This window comes from Varroa jacobsoni, unplaced genomic scaffold (genome assembly GCF_002532875.2).
Source record: "Varroa jacobsoni isolate VJ856 unplaced genomic scaffold, vjacob_1.0 scaffold_1378, whole genome shotgun sequence".
Classification (NCBI taxonomy): Eukaryota; Metazoa; Arthropoda; class Arachnida; order Mesostigmata; family Varroidae; genus Varroa; species Varroa jacobsoni.
The window spans coordinates 123,881-146,431 of record NW_019214280.1 but is presented as its reverse complement, the minus strand read 5'-3'; the positions used below and the strand labels follow the sequence as shown (position 1 = coordinate 146,431).

General features: G+C 41.0%; 1 protein-coding gene across 7 annotated transcripts in view; it reads right to left on the bottom strand.

Moving 5' to 3' along the window:
- Nucleotides 1-251: 251 nt before the first annotated feature.
- The window catches only part of LOC111269318 (carboxyl-terminal PDZ ligand of neuronal nitric oxide synthase protein), a 31,713-nt gene continuing 9,413 nt past the window's right edge, over nt 252-22,551 (bottom strand). For 5 of the 7 annotated variants that reach the window (XM_022848802.2, XM_022848803.2, XM_022848800.2 and 2 more), the window contains 7 exons: nt 22,151-22,249; nt 21,777-21,944; nt 5,465-5,749; nt 3,867-4,061; nt 3,559-3,642; nt 2,637-3,084; nt 252-2,445 (listed from right to left, as the gene is read on the bottom strand). In XM_022848802.2, the coding sequence (XP_022704537.1) occupies nt 2,267-2,445; nt 2,637-3,084; nt 3,559-3,642; nt 3,867-4,061; nt 5,465-5,749; nt 21,777-21,944; nt 22,151-22,249 (1,458 nt within the window). In that variant the 3' untranslated portion in view covers nt 252-2,266. Of the gene's footprint in view, nt 2,446-2,636; nt 3,085-3,558; nt 3,643-3,866; nt 4,062-5,464; nt 5,750-11,257; nt 12,773-21,776; nt 21,945-22,150; nt 22,250-22,551 lie in introns of those variants that run through there. The other 2 variants (XM_022848797.2, XM_022848798.2) reach the window with 2 other exon arrangements.

Genomic DNA, 22,551 nt, shown 5'->3' with positions numbered 1-22,551 from the left:
AGTATTATAGATCAACTTCAGGCTAGAAATTGTACCACAGGTCTCCCTGCTCGATCCCAAGTTGTAGTTGTTGTTCGGAAGGTTGCTTTGACACCCCACATATTCGACATTTCCCAAAAGCGTATGCCTAACTTACCGTCAGGGACGCTCCGGCCATACATCAGTGTTCAATGACTTTTCTAGGTGGCTCAGAGCGATATCGTCTCAACTTTGTTAACTTCCAAACAACGTATAATAATACAAATTGCTCGTAGCAGACCGATATTTTAGATTCGTTTATTTCATTTGTTCTCGGAAATCATTCACAGCTCGTTTCTACTGCTTTTACACATATCAAATAGTAGTAACATGGTAATAACTATTCGTGTAGCTGGCCCTTATTCTTCTAACAACAGGCGGGAGAGTCTGTACAAGAAACGTGCCGTAGTTTACGCGTTCTCGACGAAGCGATCGGCTCGACCTCGCCGTCGATATAAAAATATGGAGGCAGTAAGCTCGAAACTAAAAATTGTCCGTACAATATAAATGTATTGATGGTTTTGGCTCTCATCGAGATCCTACTTTGTAGTCAAATTTATTGAACTCTATCAAAGAGATTCGATAATGGCACTTATTGGAATTTACTCTGGGGTTTCAACTTTATCAGCCTTACTTACGCCTACTCGAGCTCATGTTTACGACCAAACTGTGTTAAAAGAATCACAATTCTAAGTCTGAAGTTGGATGTTCGAAGAAAAACTATTTTCTCTTTGTAAACGTATGACAAATTAGATTCAACTGACTAAAAATATTAGGTCAGCTCGTTCAGTTTACTCGTTGGACTATTTCCGCTTATATGTTGGACAAAAACGGAATAATGAGTATTTTCTGGATATTTACGATGATAACTTGATTCGACATAGCGGATAAAAGTCCCGCACTCACAAAATGTTTAACTCACACACAGGCGCACAGGCTCTCAATAAAAAAAAACTAGCGTTGTGTCCTATTTGTAGATGAAAAACTCGGTTTGCTGTGACTACGTTCACATGCAGCGTTCGGGTAATAAGATCTTCACAGACAATCTGGTGTTCGACAATGTAGCGGAGGATTTCTAATGCCTACGCGTCATTATGGTTCTACGCTTGTTTGTTATGCCCATCCAACATGTCATACCTACGAAGTATTACAAACAACATGAAGTGTCGCATACCCACTCGGATTTTGTCTGACTTATGGGGGTACGCATAAAAGTACTCAGAGTTCATCTCTAATGCATAGTAAGCATGAAACTTAATCTTTGCCTTAGTCAACGTTAGGGAATGTAGGGGACCCTCCGAGGTGCGCTACGAGCACAATAGTGTATCTGTATTTGAGCAGCAGAAATATTCAGTTTTTCATTGTTTACACTTTAATATCTTGCCGTTATTTGCAGTACTTGATAATTGAACTTGCTGTATAGTCTGTCTTTATAAATCCTGTGAGTCAGCCTTTACCAACATCATAATTCTATAAGGTGTAACAGGCAGAACAAGCTGATGATGATGGTGGTCGTTAAAAATACTTATTCCAGAAGGCGTTCGTAACACGGGCTTAAGTACAAAGAGACTCGAAGAACAACGGTTCAGGGCGTAACAAGTAAACTGCTGTCCCATTGGAAACTGGGGCAGATAAAAGTGATATTATCCTCAAAGAATAATTGATTGTACAGCGGAAGATTATTCCCATTATACGATCCACTGTATTTGTAACAATTCCCGCGCTACGCATGTCCTTCCATGTCAGAATCAATTTAATCAAAGAATATCGCTAGCGCTACTGCTTACATTTCATATATAACTTAATCTGATACTATCCCAAAAAGTTAAAATAGCCGGCCTCTTTGGCGATTCTTTGAAAATTCGTTTCTTTAACCAAGGCTGCCTCTAGCAGCCTTTATATCAAGATATAGCAGCACTTTTTACTCGACTGATTCACAAGTTATGCCTACTTCACCACTTACCTATGCATCATGGCCATTGCCATTACTGATAACGACTGTAAGTATATATATATATATATATATATATAATGTGTTCGGAATTCCTACAACGTTTTGTGTGCTGTGGTCTTTTCTACGATTCGTTCTTTCTCTTTTGTCTGGCATACTATTGTTTATATGAAAAGTGGACTTCTCATTTTTACGTGTATATATATATATATATGAGGTATATATGCGTGTCGATTTTCCGTAGAAACGTTGTACATTCAACAATCAACTCTGATCCTGGTACGACGAGTTCTTATTTTAGGGAAGGAAAAACGATCCACTTCCCGGCGAAGCCTGATCTACCTGGCGTCCTCGGAACTGCGCTCCCATCGAAGTGCTGATAGTTGGTGGAAGTGTTCCTATATCATTAGCTGTCGAGACTGATTCACTAATGGTGAGTTTATTCATTTCCATTTTAGGCAGATGACTTGGAAAATCTATAACAATAATAACAATTATTATTTGTATTATTACTATCGTGAAGGGTACTTGTAAATGTTTATTTATTAAATATATGTTATAAGTTAGGCGAAGAAATATTGAACTTGGCGTAAGCACGCACTTGGATGCGATCCAGATTAGAATTCAACACAAGTTCCAGTTCAAAAAAAAGTCTACCAAAACTTACTAGATTTAGATCCGGGTAATGGCAAGCTATATTGGCGCATGAATGGTGAAGGTCCCGCAGCACTCAGTGATGGTAGAGTTCCATAGCCGTTGATAAGCGGAGGCAGAGGCGTTAACGGGGTTGCACCAGCCGACCAGGAGCCTTGCTGTTGTGTACATTGACCGATGCCTATGTTTCCTTGTAATGGACAGAGCCTTTCATCCAGCCGATATTTGTTAAGGTCGGAAAGCAGCGATGGGCCGACGCTGGGTGATGCTGGAAGCCGAGGACTCGAGCCTCCGCTCGGTGGTCCGCCTGTGCTGCCCACCTGTAACCAGTGACCACCTGTCGATTGTCCAGACGATGAAGTTGCCCCGGCGGGAAAATCAAAGACCGATGGAGTATTCGAAGCCCTGATTGGACTCAACGACGTTTCTTGCAGGACTGGCGGCTGACAACGAGCCGACACCTATTTAAAGATGTTACCACAATTGTGTATACGTCAACCTATCGATCACCGAAATGGTCGCTATAAAAGTGAAGGATCTTGTCTCATATCAATGAAGTATAGAGATAGCGCCTACCATGCGCTCGGTCAGATTATTGTAATATAATCTGACAAAAATTGATAGACGAGTTAAAAAAACGAGTATGATTTACGTTCCATTACATGCTTTAGCTGCACAGATTAGTTGTACAGCGTAGATAACCTTAGTTTCTCTTTCTGCATCTAACATATAACAGAACCTGGAAACCTGAAGGCAAAACATTTTTGAAATATTGTTTTAAAAGTCCACTCAATTTATTGAAATTATAATACTTTATAGTACGTGTAATTCAGATTTTTACTGAATCACTATTTAAAAGGTCTCAATTCCGATGATGAAAACCATCTATACAGTCACATGCGTTAATTTGTTTCTATCCGTTAAACCAGACTCACCTCTAACTCTTGGATCTGCTTTACCAAAATTTGAATATGTTGAATCAGCTCCCGATTCTGCTGCGTCAGTAGCTGGTTTTGACTCTGTAGAAATGCAGGTTAGAGAATTTTGATATGGAAATAATTAGATCTAAGCATCTTTTTTTTTAACATTCATTTCAAATTGTTGACTCCGAAATGATAATCTGCGTCAGTGAAGTCAACATCCCATAACATCGGCAACAGATTTATAACTAAATGCGCCCAGAGCGAGAAAATTGTGGTGACCCTTGTTGCTAGCAGTAAAAATGAAGGACGTACGTACTCACCATGGCATCGATCCGTGCAGCATTTTCAGCTGTCAGTTGTTCACGGAGCAGCTTCACTTGAGACAATGCCTGATATGCTGCTTGACTTTGGTAATCCATTTGTGCGCGGAGCAACTGCAACTGATGCAACGTTGCCAACGAGGCGGGGCTGGAGTCGACGTCAGTGGCTCCAAAAGGAGGTGGAGCTTCAGAAACCTGAAAATAATGTGGTATTTGATAAACATAACATACATAGAATAGAAAAACCGTTTCTATTAAACTTATGGATGTGTTGTGCGCTTAAAGTTTATGGAATCTTTAAAGCAGAGCTAAATATTCTAATTTAGTCATTTACTAAAACTGCTAAGTTTCAAAGTTTGTAAACATTTGATGAGTTCCATAAAAGATAGTCTTTAACACAATAAAGAACGGGTAATAAGCAACGGGAGAACACAAAACACATGATGCCTTCCAAGTTTAAAATTCAACTTGTCTAGTTACAAGATCGACGCACTAGGATCCGATTCGAGCGCAGTACGGGCGGATAGAAAGTCAATATAGCACTATAACGAATAGGTGGCTCATTAGTTTGCAAACCGTACCTGCGTGTTCACCGTGTGTATAGATATACATATACATAACGCGGATATACATAAAGCGGAGCAATATGCGGGAGAAGTATCTGAGCAGAGGATCGTCTTGTCCCAATGCACTGTTATACTAGAAATATTTTATATTTTTAGTTATAAGTTATACAAGTTGTATGTTATAAGTAGTACAAGGGGTGTAGAGCGTTCGCTACTAAAAATAAAATAGGTTCGAACGGAGGCGCAATCTCAGACGATTTGTATTTCACCAAACAGAACGGAAGAACAAGGTCAATGATGGTCTGTTATAATCAAGGCCCTGCTGTATGAAAAAATAGATAACACCTATAGAACTGATATGGAAATCTTTTAAGCATTTCTAAGGGCGTATTAAGATCATGAAAAGCAATGTCACTCAGATAATACCTGCGAGGCAAAGCTTCTGATCAGACTTAATCGCTACATACATTTTTGTATAGACTGTTTAATTTTTCTATAGTTAAATTCGCCCGGTATCTCCTAATACGATTTAACAGCCTTTAACTGCCGAAAAAACCAAGACACATGCCTGCAGCCTATACACTATACAAAAGCTAGTCACTGCAATGGATCTGCCAGATATCTGTGGATAAATTACTGGATCGGGCGTCAAGTTAGGTGGTCAGAAAACTGTTATATTTAATGTCTTAAAATGACGAATAGTATCTACGTTCTGGACGATATCTTCTGATAATTGTGGTCGTTAATTCAGCGCGAACGATAGTTTAATTTTCATTTCAACAAATGGTTAAGGGTACATCGTTGTGCGTTGCGGCGTAGGTTCTAAAGAGTTATGTTTAGTGGCTATGTCGCTGGCTTCGTGTCGCTGTAAAAACTAATAAAATATTAAAACGCATTTTTGAGCTTACTAACTTCGAATATACGCCTTGGCTACTTATTTCGTTGCAGTTTCTGTAGAAAGTTACGGAGCAAAAGCATAGGCAAGAAGGATTTCATGTAATAATATAAGGAGAAAAATCAGGGGTTGCTCACCGAACTCACCGATGGTGTCTGAGGCTGTTTGGCCTGGCCGTTGATAATAGCCTGTGGTGGTCCAAGGTCTTGGGTGGCACCCTCACACGTATCCTTCTTATCTTCTTCAAGCAGTTCTTTGTGCTCGAGAATCTCGGCGCTCGCCCCATTAAGTGAGCTCGCATTTGTTCCGGTCAGAGCTAACCCACCATTGTCTGTGGTTCCAAGAGCTCCTTGTTGTTGATTAAGTTTGTGGCATACTTCAAAAGCTTGACCAATGGTTCGAACAACTTCCGCCGCTTGACTCTGCAAAATCCGGTCAGATATAGCAGATACTTCATGCGTATTTTGATTGCCTAATTTACGCTTTCATATCTACTGAAAATTGCGCCGCTTCCGTTATTTTTATTATCACATTGAAGCCTATGAAGTTTAGAGAGAGCTATGTGTCACGCGCGGCGCTCGAGCTATCAACCTCTGGCTTTGTCGTCATAGCCTGAACAACCGCGCTGCTCACTACTATTGGTAAATTAGCTTTAAGGCATCAATGATTCATCATATCCGATACATAGGACATATCATGTGAAAAGTGCGCATAATAGACAATGTCAGATTTACATAAAAGTTCGAAAACATTCATATGTTGTCAATTGTCACACGCTATCTCAATCGATGTCCATTCTTTTTCTTCCTTCAGTGCATATATTGACCTTAAATCAATGATGACTTGGAAGGCTTTTGTCTAAAGTACTGCACAATGTTACACTTTTTTTTTATAACTAAGCTGTGTTATAGACGCTCTGGTCTAGTGTTTTCCACTTCGACGTCCATTTATGTTTTTTTTTTATCATTCCGGCCATTGCTGTATCTATTTAATCATTTAGATTGGTTGTTTTTAGGGTTACTTCAAAAGACAATAGACATTTTTGGTTTGTTTACGGAACAGCAGTTTTGGCAATGCTTAGGCCCTCGCAAAAAAGCTTTTGACAAAAAATACCACATTATAGGAAACATTTTACATTATAATTATTGTGTAATTATATACATCGTCACAATTACCAATAAAACACTTTTTTCGTACAATCATTTCATTTACATATTGCCTCAAAATAAATTCCTGGCCAAATTTCACGAGGAAGAGACATCGAGAGTGAGGGAAATAAGTGGCAGTCAAAAGGATGTCTGCTAGATTCGTTACTAATGAAGGGAATTTCGAATAATAGCATGACGGTTAGAGCAGCTGACGGCGGAGGCAAGTGGGAAAAAAAGTAACCAATGGAATATGGCCTTTTAACATCTTAAAAGTAATCAACAGAAAGCAGTCTGTTCGAGAAAAAGAGGCCATTCACAGAGTGCTTGCCGACTGTGCCAAATATTACCTCCGTACCATCGTTCTGGAGGACTTAGACCTACCACATGTTCTCAAATATGGCCACCTCCCCACATGGAAAGCGCATGGCACGACACTGGCAACAAAAGCGCCTTGTGAACGAAAACCAATACCGATATTCTTTGGGAATAGTTTGTTTGGGAATAGTAGTTTGGGAATACCGATATTCTTGCGTCTTCTCATTGCCGCAATAAAAGCGCAACGTTTAGGCGCCTGAGCTATAGTGTGTGCGCGAAGGTGTATCCCCAAGCGCTCAATAGTCTAGGACAATAAATGCTTGATTCTAACGTGTTCTATGTCGAGGCCAATAAAACAGTGCGAGACCTATCTTATTGGTATCAACAGCAAAAAAAAAGTTCCGAAGGTTTCTATTGAAAACTCGCCCTTCGACGCTCTCCGAAGCAGGCCGCATTCTCAATAGGGTTGATAACTTCCTTTCAAAGGTGTACCAATACTAGTTTCGCTGACCGAAATTTTCAGAAAATCATTTGAGTAGATGAGAAAACTCTGGCACGTGCAAGGTGTTTGTCAAGCCTGCTAATCATTGGTTTTTCGAAAACTCCCTCTGCCTTTGAATTCCCACGATCTTCTATCTAAGGAAATGCGTATCGCTGTATAGGTTCACTGTAATTTTAAATGGCGAGCAACTGCTGGCCAGAACGTCCTCCTAAGATATCAGGAGTTCCGCATTTTCGTCCAGTTTTCATACTTTCTAAAACCATTTGCACCCTAAGCGCATTGACATAATTCAACCCGAACAACGCTCCGTTAATCCGTCAAATCGGTAATATCTCTGCCTGAACGTCAGAACGGATCTGCACGGAAGTAACAGTGGCGGAGCCAACAAGTGACGAAATGTTTTTTGTGGTCATCAGCAATAGTTTAAGGGTTTTGAGGTTTATGTGCCCAGAGCACAGATGATAGGATTCCTTTCCTTCTACCAGAAGAGTGTTCGATAACTTTCCATAATTTGGAATATCGCTTTTTAGAGTCTTCAGCGTATTGCTAGCAAGCACCAGATCCATTCTATACCTTTAGCAATGACTGTAGCAGGCTTGCTCGGACTGCTATAAGAGCATTTGCAAAACTCATGACTTCTCAGCCTCAACCACATCAAAACGTCTACCACACTCATAATAAAACTGGTTACAAAATGCTTTAAAAGCTGAGTCAAATTGCACTATAGACAGTGAATGTTCTGCACCTGATCTATGAATATGTTTATAGGAGGCCTGTCGTATAGCCGGGTGGGAATTGGTCCTTTAGAAGATTTGCTCGAAAGTGAAAATAAAAAAGGGATTTTCCCCCAGCATAACAATGACAGGGCAATGGTCAGAAAAAAGCGGTACATACTAAACCGCAGAGGGCGTATATGGAAGTCTGTCACAATTTGTCACAGCCGCATTGCTAGCACAAGCCTTCGAAGACGGGCCACTAACCTTGTTAATAACGTAATAGTAGTCTCTGAAAAATATCCTATATATTATTCATAGGTAAGCATATTGAGAAGATTTACGTTCGGTTCTTTTACCAACAAATACAGAAGTGTTGGACTTGCAAGAATAACCTCATCAAGAATTTCAAGTAAGTGCTGCTGTGAAAAAAAATCGCTGGAATACAAATACAAACCTTTTAAGTATATATTACATTTAAATAAAACTAATGTAAACGACGAGCAGAATTATTAAGTCAATTCGTAACGCGCACGGCGTGACAAACCCTTGGGAATGGTAAGTGGTTCAATAAAAAAGATCGGGCGAATGACAGGCGATGGCGATATAGTGACAAATGTTCCTCCTAATGTTTGCTTCTTGCAAATAATTCTTGTAATTTTTTTTATAGCACGAAGCAGTGTGGTAACAGTAACCTTTCGAATATTCAACTTGACAATAAAAGATCAAAACCTTATAGCCTTTGTTCTTTCTGACACGAGTTAAAGGTGCTTTTGAAATATATAATTTCAAAATCCTTCAACTGATGTTACCTGCTTGAACTGCTGAAAGGCCTGCCTCGGGAGACCATTGAAGGACAAGTTGCTGGTTCGTACTACATTAGCCTATCCAGACAACAGCCTTAAATGTGCACTGTGCCGCTGATTTGTAGTCAACGTCATTTTAGCCAAAGACCGGTTAGCCCTGGAGTACAGTAGCAACGAATCTTCTTTGACGTGAAATTTCATTCGGAAATGAAAGAATAGAGCTTTTTTGTTTTTTTTTTTTAACCACTTCACTATGTTTTTCAATTTCGTTAGGTGTAACTTTCGCCAGGAAACGGAATTAGTGCCAAACCGAGGTACAAGTATGCAGGATCCAGAATTCTATAAGTGAAAGTCCCACAATACCTGATGAATACTTCGGCAATAGTCTTCACAACATATTAACTTTCTCAAAAGTTTAAGAAAAAAACACTACTTTAAAGCGTTTCGTTTCTAAATCCAGTTGCGTGCTAGTACTTTGTTTTTATACGCTACCGGCACTCACAGGCGTGTTGTGGTGTTTTTAATAGTAATTCGATGAATGAGTTCGACTCTAAAGATGCTGACCTCATTTTCACTTCGGTCGCACGGTACGAACATGGTGATTATAACCGAAAGAAGTATCGTGGGTGGCAGCCAATATTAAGACGTCTCGCTTATTCCATCATCTACGTCACTGCTTCCTGTTAGAGTCAACCCCTTCGGGCTTCACTGCTGCAGCAACTCGTATTGCTTGATGGCTAGTCGAGGCCTAAGATTTACAAAGTACAACAAAACATAAATCTGCGGACCAGCATAATTGTGCCATATAATATATATATATATATATATATATATATATATATATATAGAAGGAAAAAGAAAACGAGGCCTTCTATGAGCGGCTATTTAGTCTTTTCTTTAAAATAACCATTAAGAACACCAGTGAAGCCGCTTCATGTAATTTTCGTGACGATTTCTGCTGAAGTGATGATTTGACGTCAGCAAAATGACTACATCCAGAAACGCAAATGAATTAAATAGACATTATTTGATTTAGCCATTGTTAAACTTTAAGAACTTTTCCTATTTCCCTTCAAGTTACTTTTTGGGAAATGCTGTCTGATCCCGCGTATGCGTTAGCCGGACGTTTAATCGAGTGTTTTACGATTTAATAAGATAGGCAAAGCTGTGGTGATTTTTGTTTGACAGCATAGGATACACAAGAAACCATCTCATGACTATTAAAAACAGATTTGAGCTACAACGTGGGGATTATAGTAAGCTCTCTGTGATAGCTTTTCTGTCTAAGATATTCGCCAAGCCGTCAGAGGCACTTCGTCTAGGCGTATTCCATAATAATCAAGCGTCATAAACAGTTAACATCTACCATGCATGAAGTTTGATTAAATCATTGCCTGGGTACATGGAAATTACGCTTTGATTTCTACGTGACGTTATTAAGCTTTATTTTCGGCTAGCACTGCGTTATTCCGTTAAATGATTATTGCTATCAACTTTGTTGTAGAATATATTGGTTCTAAAGTTTTGCCCATCGCTATAATCCCATTCATTGTTTCCATTTGTCTCGGTGAGATCTTTTTCAAGCACCAGTGGGTTCCGGAACGACGATGGGCAGGTGTGAATATGCAAAATAAGTGTAACAACAAGAAACACTGGCTGGATATGGTGGCTTTGCCACGTACCGTTTTACGAATGTTCTATTCGGGAAAAGCTGAATTGTAGAAGCAATATGCACGACATTCACGCTCGCTGGTCGGATTATTTATTCGACAATGTCTATCACAAAGTCCGCCAGTTTGTCAGTCAAACAGTCGCAGGGTGACAGACGAAAACGAGCGAGAGGGTAACGGGTTGACAATGATAAAGCGACATGTACAAAACGACTTAGCACAGGCGGGAGCAGCGAGGCTTTGAAATATCTGTTTTTGGGTTTTAGCATTCGTTACAGGCAGACGTGATTTTGTGCATTCTACAACAACGAGCAGGCAACCATAACCGCGTCCCTTAATCAATACCTATTTCCTTTTGCGTAGAATCTAATTTCTATAGTAGGTTGAATCTGGTCAGTACTGTATATAGGCGACTTGGCTTTGAATTATGTTTTCCCTATTTTGCAATTATTTACAATATACTGATAGCCTCTCAGTTCTGATAATCCTGGTTAAAGGCCAACATTTCTGCACTATCGATAAGTTTCAGTGGGTGTGTAAATAGCGCCAACTCATTTTGTTATTGACTAGAAAAATAACTATGCAACTATATCAGCTTTATTTACTACATTATGCGTCGGCTTTACTACTACGGATTAATCAGAAGCGTATCAGAGAACATGGACTTGGCGCATGCATAGATTTCGCGTTTTCACAAGTAATCCCTTGATCACATAATGTGGACACCGTGAACACACTTGTACATCTCATGCGCACAGACAAATTTACACACGAACCTGTTCCCTATTCCTGGTCGGCATGAAAAGTACTTCGGAACTAACGCTTTTTCGCACCGATGCTTTCTCGTCTTCATCACTAGACCATGAGTCTATTGTTGTCTCTTTCACAGAGTTGATTTTCTCGAGGTCAAAACCGAGGTTCGTCGAACTGTTCGAAGACTCTGAGTCACTCTGAGATCCTGATAACTTTTTCATAGATCGTTCATATTCCCGGCATTTACAACGGTCTTTGTCGTAACCAGAGCGGCTTGAGAAAATCTTCCGTGCGCGCTCAGTGTTTTTCTCGGGCTCCCTAAACGAAAGCTGCTTCTTTGGTGGTCGCTCACTGCCAGGGGGCACTGCTCGGCGTAAACTTGATTGCCGCTCAGGCAGAGGACCTTGCAGGTACCCAGTGGAGACGGTATGTCGAAGAACAGTTTGCACCTTACTTGGACTCTGGGGTGCTTTCGGAGGTGGCTTCGCAGGCGTTGGTGCAAAATATGACGTGGGGGTAACCTCTGATTTCTTTCGTCTGAGGATGAACCTTTTCATTAACGAGTCGGTTATTGCCATTTTGACCTAGTTGTGGACCTGCTACAGCGCAGGGATCCCTTCCGGAGGTCCCCTAATCCGATCACCCCAGTGCAGTCGCTAGCGATATTAGGGGCCACATCAGTTCGCACTGATTTTGGACTGTCGCATCTATTGGTGTGGCTATTACTGTTGCAGGTACATGGGAGAAACGCTCCGATATCATTAGGGGTCCCCGCACTGTCGTCTATCACACTCTTACTCATCCAGGGGCAACTGAAACGTACAACAGACCGGAGAGCAGCAGCCCGTCTCGCCGCGGCTACCGCAGCGACTGCCACAGTCGCACTACGATGACCAGCAGTTTCACCAGTTTAACCCACAGAGGCAACGCCACTAAGAGGGTATTAGTACTGGTCGACGTTAGCGAGCTGCAGTTCTGCTATTAATGATTGCAATAGAAGCAACAGTAACGCCGTAAGGCACACCCGAGGCACTTGTCCTTACTTTTCCTCTCTCCCATTTTACTTGATGACGAAGTAGCAAACCACTGGTGCATTGAAACGAAGTCAGCAGCCAGGTAGCAGCGGACCTCCATCAGGGACATAGACGGAGTCTATGGGTCCAGACACAACAGAGAAAACTCGGGTTCTTATCGCGGCTGATGCTGGCGATGATAATCGACTAACTAGTACATACAAACTACTTAACAGGGCAACGTATTAGCACTCTGTTGCATTTTGCAACAGACCTTTCTGCTCAAACAGCAGCAGCAGTAGCAGCGTCGATACGTTTAAACAAGACATGTGTCTGTGCTTTCTTCAAGTATAGCGGGAGGGTAGAAACTGATCTCGGGAAGCGCTCCTCAGACCTATTCTAGTGCCATTTCAGTACCACGCTGCGTTCAGGGCGACAGCGAGTTCTTCCCTTTCCTATGGGTTTTTAGGCGATGACTGCTCGTCTTTATGGCCGAGGTGCGGCAAAAGTGTTCGACCGATATGATTTTTTGCCGTTGTTACAACGCGTGGACCTATTTAATATGAGAAGACATCATAGTTATAACAAAATTGGAGTGAACAATGAACTCCCATGTATGGTTTGTCGTTGGGTCGACAATAAATGGGCCTGACGTCAGTCCGTGAATCAGCCTGTTCGAGTACAATGAAAATATGGCAGCCAATAGATTTAGACCAGTAGTTTATTCTGTTGAGTGTCTGTTTCTTTGCGAAAAAAATAATAATAATAAGATATATGCACAGGGAACCCTCTCCTTCCTACCATACTTCGTCATTTTCTTTGCCGTGAGTGAGCAGGGCCTTTTTTTTCCTCTCTGTATTCTTTTTCTTCCGCTATAGCGTAACAACTCGGTATCAACGTGACGCAGGTTCCATTCCCACCGCCGCAAGCAGCAGTGCTACAACCGTCGTCTATAGCTTGAATTCGAGTGGGGCTAGAGGTTTCGGGCGAATTAGGACCGTATTGTGTGTCATCTACTGAGTAGTCACCACCAACGGCCATTTACATTAGACACAGCACAATGACAGCAGCTTAAACCTCAGCAACAACCCTAACACAGACAGCATCGGCTGTGACCGTGATGAAGATTACGGTGGACAGCATGCATCAAACTTCTGGGCAGCGTCTAGCAGTTACCACCGCCACTGGCAGGCTTCGTCTGTTGCAGTTGCCATTGCAACAGCCGCAAAACGAATGCTGGCTTGACATTTGCCACTGGACGAGGGTCCAAGGACCTTTTCATGCTAAACAATACGACAGAGCTCTATACAGGTCGCTTTCTCATCCTGTGCTGTTGGTTCTACGTATTTGCTGTCTGCAGGGTCAGAGCTGCTGCGGCTTGGCACAAGGCTTTAACGGCTGCTTTTGTTTGCATGAAAAGAGAAGACGACGAACCCGAGAAGCAGTGCGGATGAAGAAGACGTGCAAAGGATGCTATCGATGCACGCGGCCGTTCAAGATGCATTGCCGTTGGCATCTGCATCAGATGCTAACCACAGCAATGCAGAGCGGTCTTGCCAGCAGACAGACACATATAGCGCTTTTCCCTATCTCCACATGCACACAGTCGGCATGACTCGTTCAAAGCTCCTATGTAGAGAAAGAGCGGCCCGAATCGTTAGTCGCGGGGCCGCCTTCCCGGCACACTCATCGGTTACTTCGCCAGCAAACAGCAATGGCCTGCTTGTCTGTTTAGCTGGCTGGCCGGTTGCTGACTGCCAGAACCAGCGGTTCTGCTTATGTGCGCCAATTTAGCCGAGCAGTCTAACCGTTTTCATTCGACATTGTTCCACACCAGCTGCCTGTGTTGTTTTGTAGACAAAAGACATATATATTACGGTCTATGCGGCTGGTTAATGCTACACCCTGCATTATACTTTTATCGGAACGGATTTGTTCTGTTTGAGTTAGTTTCCGTCTGCCGCTGGGTACTCCTATCTGTGTGTGTGTATTTGAGTGCATGTATGTGTTTGTATGCTGCACGTGTGCGCGCGTGTTTTCATCGCTTCGAACCACTGAGCGCGCGTCTAGTGTGGGAACTGCGCGCGTTAGGTTTTCTATCGTCCTCTTCCACTACTAGTAATTCTTCTTTCGTTTTTTATACGTTCGCTCTTTAGGAGGCGACCACCGCAGCCGATCGACCGACCGACCGACCGACCGACCTGCCTGTCTGCTTACAACGACGACTGAGTTTTGCTAAAAATAACCTCCTAACAGAAGCGTCACCAGGAGTAGCAGAATCAACAACAGCAGCACCCGTCGCATTAACGGTATCGGCTCAGTGGTCGTCGCGTTGACCGTTCGGTGATGACGGTGCTTACTTACAGCGATAGTAAAATCATCATCATCGTCATTGTTAAAGGCAAGCACACCTGTCAGTGTGCTAGCCATTACTATTGCAAGCACGATTTCGATCACTGCGAGAACATGGCTGGCTGCTTTTCGCTATTGCAATGTGCGCCAAATGTGTTATATGTGGAATGGAGTTCAATAAACGTGCGGAACATGTCGACAGCTCGAGGAAGCATGCGCCACACCCCTCTACCAATTACTCGCTTCCTTGACCATTCTGTCATTTAATCAGAGAGAAACGTTTAGTTACACAACGCATTCTTCTCTCTCTTCCACCCCTTCCCTTCTTCCCTCTCTCTGTGCGCTCAGCGTTCAAATGAACAAGAGTATTACAGTAATCAGGCCAATTGGCCGACCTAGCGTAGCCTAGAACCACATTTGACTACCTAACCTGTGTCACTGTGACAGATAATCCAGCAGAGACCCACAGCGATACTAGTATAGCCGGATGATGTTCATTGCGAGAGACGATATAAGCTTATATCTTACGGATCATTCGAATAACAAGAACGTAAAATTGAAACAATTGTTAACGGACCATATAGGAAAAGGCTAAATAAAAACTTGAATAAACGCCGTATAAGCTAATGACTGACTAAAGGTGTGAAAAAAAAAATACATTCGAAAAAGACGCAAAAAACAAATAAATGACCACTTAAAGTTCCGGTCTAAAGGATCTAATGCCGTAGCCTCTGTTCGACCACAATGATGAGTAAACCATCTCATGAGGAGAAATCTGCAATTAAAGCAATACTAATACTTGACTACGATCAAGTACCGGCTTAGATTAGAAGTGAAGACCACTATTTTGAATATATTTCTATTGTGTTATTTACGGCCACTTGCTGCCCCACGAACAACGTGCTTAAGTTTTAGGGCTGTTGATACCCTTAGACGATCAATGGCGGCACAATAAGTTACATCGTAGGAATAGAGCACGGCACACAACTGCTACTAGAACAACCTAATCATCTCGCGATGATGATGATGCGGCGGTAGGAACAGTGATCGTAGAAAAGCTCAGACACCCTCGCGTTTCGCCGTCAGCTATAGAAACTGTGATGAACACACGATCATTTTTTGTTCTTTTAATGCGACCATCACAACTATGATCACCAATAGTCGCGGATCAATTTCGACAAAGGACCTTCAATGATAGTGGATAGAAGGAGACAAAGAAGAAGGCGCCCAGCGGGCCCATTTTTTACTCAGAGCTATTTTTGTTTTCACTAATGAAGATCAATGAACAAGGCCATATATATATATATATATATACGTGACCTTCCCCACTCTGACCATCTATCGTATGTATTAAAATATTGTACATTTCTATAGTACGGTTTCTCTGATATTATATTATGGATACACCCACATGTGCAAAAACTGTTTCCTTTAAAAGTGTTATGAATAACTCCGAGCATTAATGTAACACTCGAAACTGCTCATTAGGTCCCTAAAGAAGCAAAAACTCTTGCTAATATCTACAAAATTATGCAGTTGTTACAGTTAATGACTTGATTGAGTATGTTGACCTTTAGCGGAATACATACTTCTGCAATTTTAAGTTATTATTAGGCTCGCTACGATATATTGTATTGGAGCTCGAAACTTACACGGCTCGAAAACGAGGCAATTAATCGCTGCTTTTATTGCTTTGCAGTTCGGTAGCGCGAGCTTGCCCCCACCGTGTATTCGTAAATTCTTTAAAAATGGGTCTAAAAAAAGCGGATGGGTTAATACTAAGTGCACAATTATTTTAGTTGCCTGATGTTCGTGAAAATATAGTTAATCTGTGTGAACAACATTTTGCATGTAATTAAAGTAATACTATCCAATGACGAATCATAGATACAGCCAACTAAATAGAAGGGCTACCGCAAAAACATTAGTATACGGGCCCGTCAAAAGGACACTCGAGCTTCTGGCTTAGCTCTATCTGATTCATTATAATGAAACTTTAGATCCGCTTGTGCGACTCAATGCGACCTCCCATATGACATAAAATGGGCCAGTTTTTCCTAAATGATTCCCTGATGTTTTTCAGCTTCTTCCTGAAAACGTATACGCTGAAAATACGTTTGTTTTCCGCTGTAGGAATGCAGTATCTGCTTTCCGACTTTTCACGTTGGAGAGCAATTCCATACCACCGTTGAAGAGTAGCAAAATGGTAATCATCAACGTTCGTGCTGATACACATCAAGCTTTCAGGTGTATATTTTGCCTCAACAGGTATGCTCAACGTACGATCAATGAACAACTATGCAGTGCAAAACAACATTCGATTACAGTTTAATATCTAAAATATTAGTATAATGGGCCTGTTACTTTTACACGAGTAAAATAGAACGCATTAATAAGAAAAACCTCGCACCTAACTTTCTAGTTACATATCAAATACCGTAACAACAAGTTCTTATATCTAAAACGACAAGCTTGACGCCGACAAAAAATTTCTCTACTAACGCGCCCTTAAGCCATCAGCTGCGACAATGATGTATATATATATAATAATTTTTTTGATTAAAGATCAACAATGAAAATTTTACAAACACTTTCATAATGTTACTTGGAGCGGGTTTTTGTTTATAAATTTATTTTGTCGTTGTCCACTGAAACAGAGATGAATAATTTGTGAGATCTTATTAAAACGCCACAGGTAACCATACATAGAATGTCGTACAGCTAACTCGTTTGTTATACTTTAATATAATGCTTGGATTTGAGAGGCCGGTTCATCTGGACGGGCCAATCGTTTTCGATTCTTTTTCTGTAAGTCTAAATGTATCACTACAGGTAAGTAGCTTTTTTCTTCACAAGGCAAAGTGTTTCTATGGTGTCCGAACTATAACCTAAACCACCTCACGTGTCCCCAATTTTCATAGGCAAATGCGTTATTCATTGCACTATCACGAAAACTTTGCGTGAGCCTGGCTCACCAGAAGCGATCCTGTTACTAACTATTTCCTGTATTGACAGACTTGCCGGGGCGACTTGGCTGTTATACACGCAAAACTTTGCCCTTAGATACTCAAAACAAGTACCTGATTGAGCAACAGCTGTTTCGAAGACTTCTCTGCGGGCGCATAGTCCTTCTTGAAGAGATCTAGCCGCCTAGCATTACGAAACAAAAAGAGCATATAACGGCCGTATAGCTCGATTGCAATTCGTACAAAGACATCTAAAAACACTGACGCCTGCTTCGACACAACTATGCATCTTTGTCTCTTCGACTTCGTACTGCGTTTTTCCGCTGTGAAAAAATAGTACAACTTGTAGTATTTGATGATGTTAAAAGAGAAAAATTATAGTCTTGAACGGAAGTGACTTGCCAAATTGCGAATTCCCTCTTTAAGTCACTAAACGTCGCACACAAGTAGCAAATTTTAAAAAAAATCTGCACCATTCCAAAAACATGACTAGGACATCTCGGGACCATGTGAACCTGCGCGGTTATGTCGACTTAAACATCGCTAAAAAGCTCAGTCTGTCTGTTGTTGTAGACTGGTATCTTCCAATTTGTAAAACAACCATGCAGATTCTTCACACCTCTCCCGAAGGAACGAAAGCTATTATACTTTGCAATACGATTATTTTAGGGTATATTATCGATACCGCAGAGATATTTACTGCAAATGTACGATCAATAATAGCCATTGCAGCCTTTTAGGGAAACATTTTCTGATCTATCTGACGCAATTTGTGTGCAGTTGAATATGTGCGTGATATTAGTACTGCTTTAAGCATGAGGTCGTGTATCCAAGCTAATACATTTTTCCTCTGGGACTTGATTGTTTCGATCATTCTGCTTGACGCATTTCCGGGCGAACAAACATCAGATAACAGAATAATTAGAAACCTTTGTCAAACAGTTGCAGGCTCAGTCCCTTTTTTCAGAAAAACTCTAATACTTCGCTTAGACATGTCTATTTTTTTCCAGTAGCTATATTGTACGCGGCCATGCTTTTTTAAATGTATTATTTGTATAGCGTATCGATACTTGATAACGATATGATTACGACAATCAAGCGCAGATTGGACCTATTGAGGTTAGGCTTTGAGAGACCGAAACGGAAGCCGGTCCATCGCTTCGCAATAAGCGACACAGTTGCAACCATGATGCGCCGTGAAGTAGTCTTTTATTTCCTGTCAATTACATACGTAAAGTGTATCAGAAAACGGATGATTGTAAGAACAGACTTAAGCCGGTTCACACATACACAAACCGTCAAGATGACATTTTCATCATAGGTATTAACCTTTACGGCACTGACAAAACTGTCAAAAGCCACTGGTCCCCTGCCCGGTGACAACGTACCTAAATACTAGAGTGCTATGCAATCTGCGCCTGTTTTCGTACAATCTCTTTCTTGTTACTGCAACCCAGTAAACTAACATTCCGTATATAGAAGCAAAGCCAACGACAGTATATCCTCAACAATGGCCAACGGCGCTCGAGGCCGAAAAAGACGTCACTACGCGAGCTTGTGACACCCGCTAAATTGCTATTTTAGTCGCTACTACTACTTCTTGTGGATAGCATCACAGGTACATAGACACCCGGATAGACGGACGCGCACTGCTTGCTTGCATTGAGGAGGACTGCGAAACTACGTTATCTAAAGTCTCATGGCGCTTATGGAACTGCCAAAACCTTATAGGCAGTCCCACTGTACTGAACGACAGCCGACAGGCTACCGGGACGGCCACGACAAAACATCCGCAACAGCAACAACGACACCAAAGCCTGAAAGACCACCGATGACCCTGATGGCTAAACTACGCATAAAAAACAACAAACGAGCAAATTCATCATCCAAAATCATTTCTTGCTCTCCCTTTCATTCTCGTCTTTCTTTCCTTCTCCAGAGCTTTCCACTAGTTCAACCCCATAAGACACAGTTTCCGACCAGAGCAGTGTGTCGCCTACGTAGGTGTTCTTTCGTGTTCAGGGATATGTGTGTTAGTTAGGAGTCAGGCTGGAAGCAACGTTTGCTTGCCTAGGAATAGTCTACCCGTTACCTATGCGAGCAATCTAACTAAAAATAATCGTTGAAGTAGGTGGAGTTGACATGCTATTCCGAACCGTTAAACTAAATCGAAGCCTAGAAACCACCATTTCTAATATTTGACAGATATGATCACTCAGCATACATAAATGTCACTGTTTTTATACTTTCCGTCGTTTTTTTGCTATGTAAAGGCTTACAAAAGAAAACCCGCCGTCTGAAGGCAACTTCATGTAGCCAATGTAATAGTGCCAGCCTTCCTTGAAGTTACGTTTTACTTAATATTGCTCTCGTCTTTATGTGTATTTGTATTTGATTGGTGGTTATTGTCTCTTCTTTTAGCTGCCTTTGTTCTCTGTTTTTGTCATTGTAGAGTTATAGGGGAACGCGATTGGGCAAAATGCCATCTATCTGCTTTCTTTTCGATTAAAGTAGACAATGTTTTCCTACAGTTTTTTTTGTCTATATAACGCCGCTCATGCGGACCATGCAGTAGATAATGACGTCTCCTTGAAGCGTTGTGCTGAATTTTTCTACTACGAGTGTCACCAAATAGTGGTCAGTTTATACAGCTGAATTTCTTATGAGAAAGCTACTTTACCCTCAGGACATTTATCTCGGCAAAGTATATTTTCCCTGCAACATATAAAGCAGTTCGCAATGGCACCAACGACCTCGTCACACAAATGTATTCATATTTAGTTGTTAAACTTTAATTTTCTCAGTAAATCTTCAAACTCTGTCGTATTCAAAGCCGAATTATGTTCATATTGTCTAACCTTATTTTGCATAATTTCTATATAAGCAAGCACTGAAAGGTGTGAAGTGATCAGCCAAAAATTTTTTAAGCTCATATTTGATAACAAGAAAAAAAAAGTCTCCTTTGTCCTTTGCTAAAAGTTTGGCAACACTAATTAAAAGAGAGATGTATGCGATATTTATTTTACGCACCATGCGATGTCTTTTCGCTCCTACGAATTTTACTTTCGCCGTTTCAGATGCAAATTGAAAACAAATGTACTCGCGCATAAGCGTCATTTGTGAGTAACAGACTTGAAAGTGAGCTAGGGAAGCAGAGATAACTAACGGAGAACAAAATTATATAGAAGAGCCTGAAAGAAGGCTGCTAGGCGTCGATACAGATCGAAATAAAATAGAAATAGTAAGCGTTACACGACTTCCAGATAACCTTAACAAACGTCAGTGGTAGTACTGACCTCCTAGCTGACGGACTGGGCCATTTACCACAAGTGACCATTATAGTGCCCTATTAAGGAGAATCTATAGAAGGCAGAGATTGTATTAAATAACGCGCAGCCGTTTGCTCCTCTTCACTTTCTGTGTTTAGTCGCTACCCGCTTTTTTCTGACGTCCGTTGGCTTCTCGGATGTCCTGACGACCGAATTTCGTAAAAACCTCATACAAACAATGGTGCGCAGTAGTTTTTTTCTTTAATGTAGCTCATGCGAGTCAAACGCTTCGAGAGATATTTAGTAGAAGGCTTTCAACCATCTGAAGAAACACTTGACAGAGCGCCTGATCGTAGTAATAAAACTTTTCTACCAAATTATTTATGGTATAATACATGCGTGCGACACCAAGAAGCTTGCCATTGTATTATCCCGATCATTTCTTATCCTAGCATATTAGATCACCCACGCGAACGTTCGAACGAGCTCCGTGAGGTTCTGCCCTCGGTAACAGATCATTAGTGGGGCTGTTCATCAGAAGGTGACATTAAACGTCAAAGTAATTCGAACGGCTCCAAGTTCATGTTAAAGCAATGGGGTTTTCAACATGAGCTTTCATGATGATAAGTGAAGCCTATAAGAAATAAAATTAAATTTATAGTTTCGAAATCAGAAAGCAAAATAATATATAATGAACGCCAATATTAGTAAAAATATTAAGTACATCACTAAATTTGTATCTCATCTTCTGATACCATTAAAGTCAAAAACAGTTGAGATTTAGATTTAAATTTTTTGTATGGCATAAACATTCTTTGTAATAGACGTAGTGTTAAGGAACTATGTTCTGGCGACTTTTTCTCCTTAGAAAAGCATATTTGAAGCATTCTAATGTCACCGCTTAAAATAATTACCGCTTAAAAAATGAAGCTATTCACTAACCTTTTTAATCGCTTTGAAGACATTGCACTTGAACACGGAGGTACCGCCTTCACGTGAAATGAAAGAAAAAATTTTGAGATCGGCCGAGTCGTGCGACACGTAAAATATTCGATATATGGGGTGATTGAGCAGCGTATTTGCATTCTCATTCCATTCCCAAAAATCTTTCTGCAAAAATAAGCCAACACAACGAAAACCATTAGTAACTGGAGGTTTCCTGGAAAGAAATCCTTTCCTGGAAGTAAACAACAGCTGACACTGGATTTGTGAATTTTACGCTGAGGGTGGTTGAAAAAATTTTGCTTCTAAGATGAAAAATTGACTCCCTATTCACAAACACTTCCCCAAATGTCTTGCATATGGCGACCACTCACCTGACTATTTCTGTTTCTTCTAACGACAACCTTGATTCCGTCTACCGATACTGTTAATGTCACCTTTTTTTTTTTAGTCGCCCGGGCCTTAAACTCGAACTGAAATCGGTCATGATGAATATGTTAGGTTCAATTACTGTCACTGAGAGACTGATGTCCATGCTGGAAGAATAATTTCGATCTTGTTATTTGCACGTACGTGCGACTTTAGTCAGCTCTTTATTATAGGACCGAGTGCAAGATGCGCAAGTAGAAATTGAAGTCATGGTAATAGTACAGATTTTAAAGTTTTGTCGCCAAAGTTTAGGATAAGTTGTTTCTTGTTTGTTGCATCAACCTAGCTATTTATGTCGTATACTTGTGCTGCTAGTTTTTGATGTATGCACTCCAACTGAAGTTCC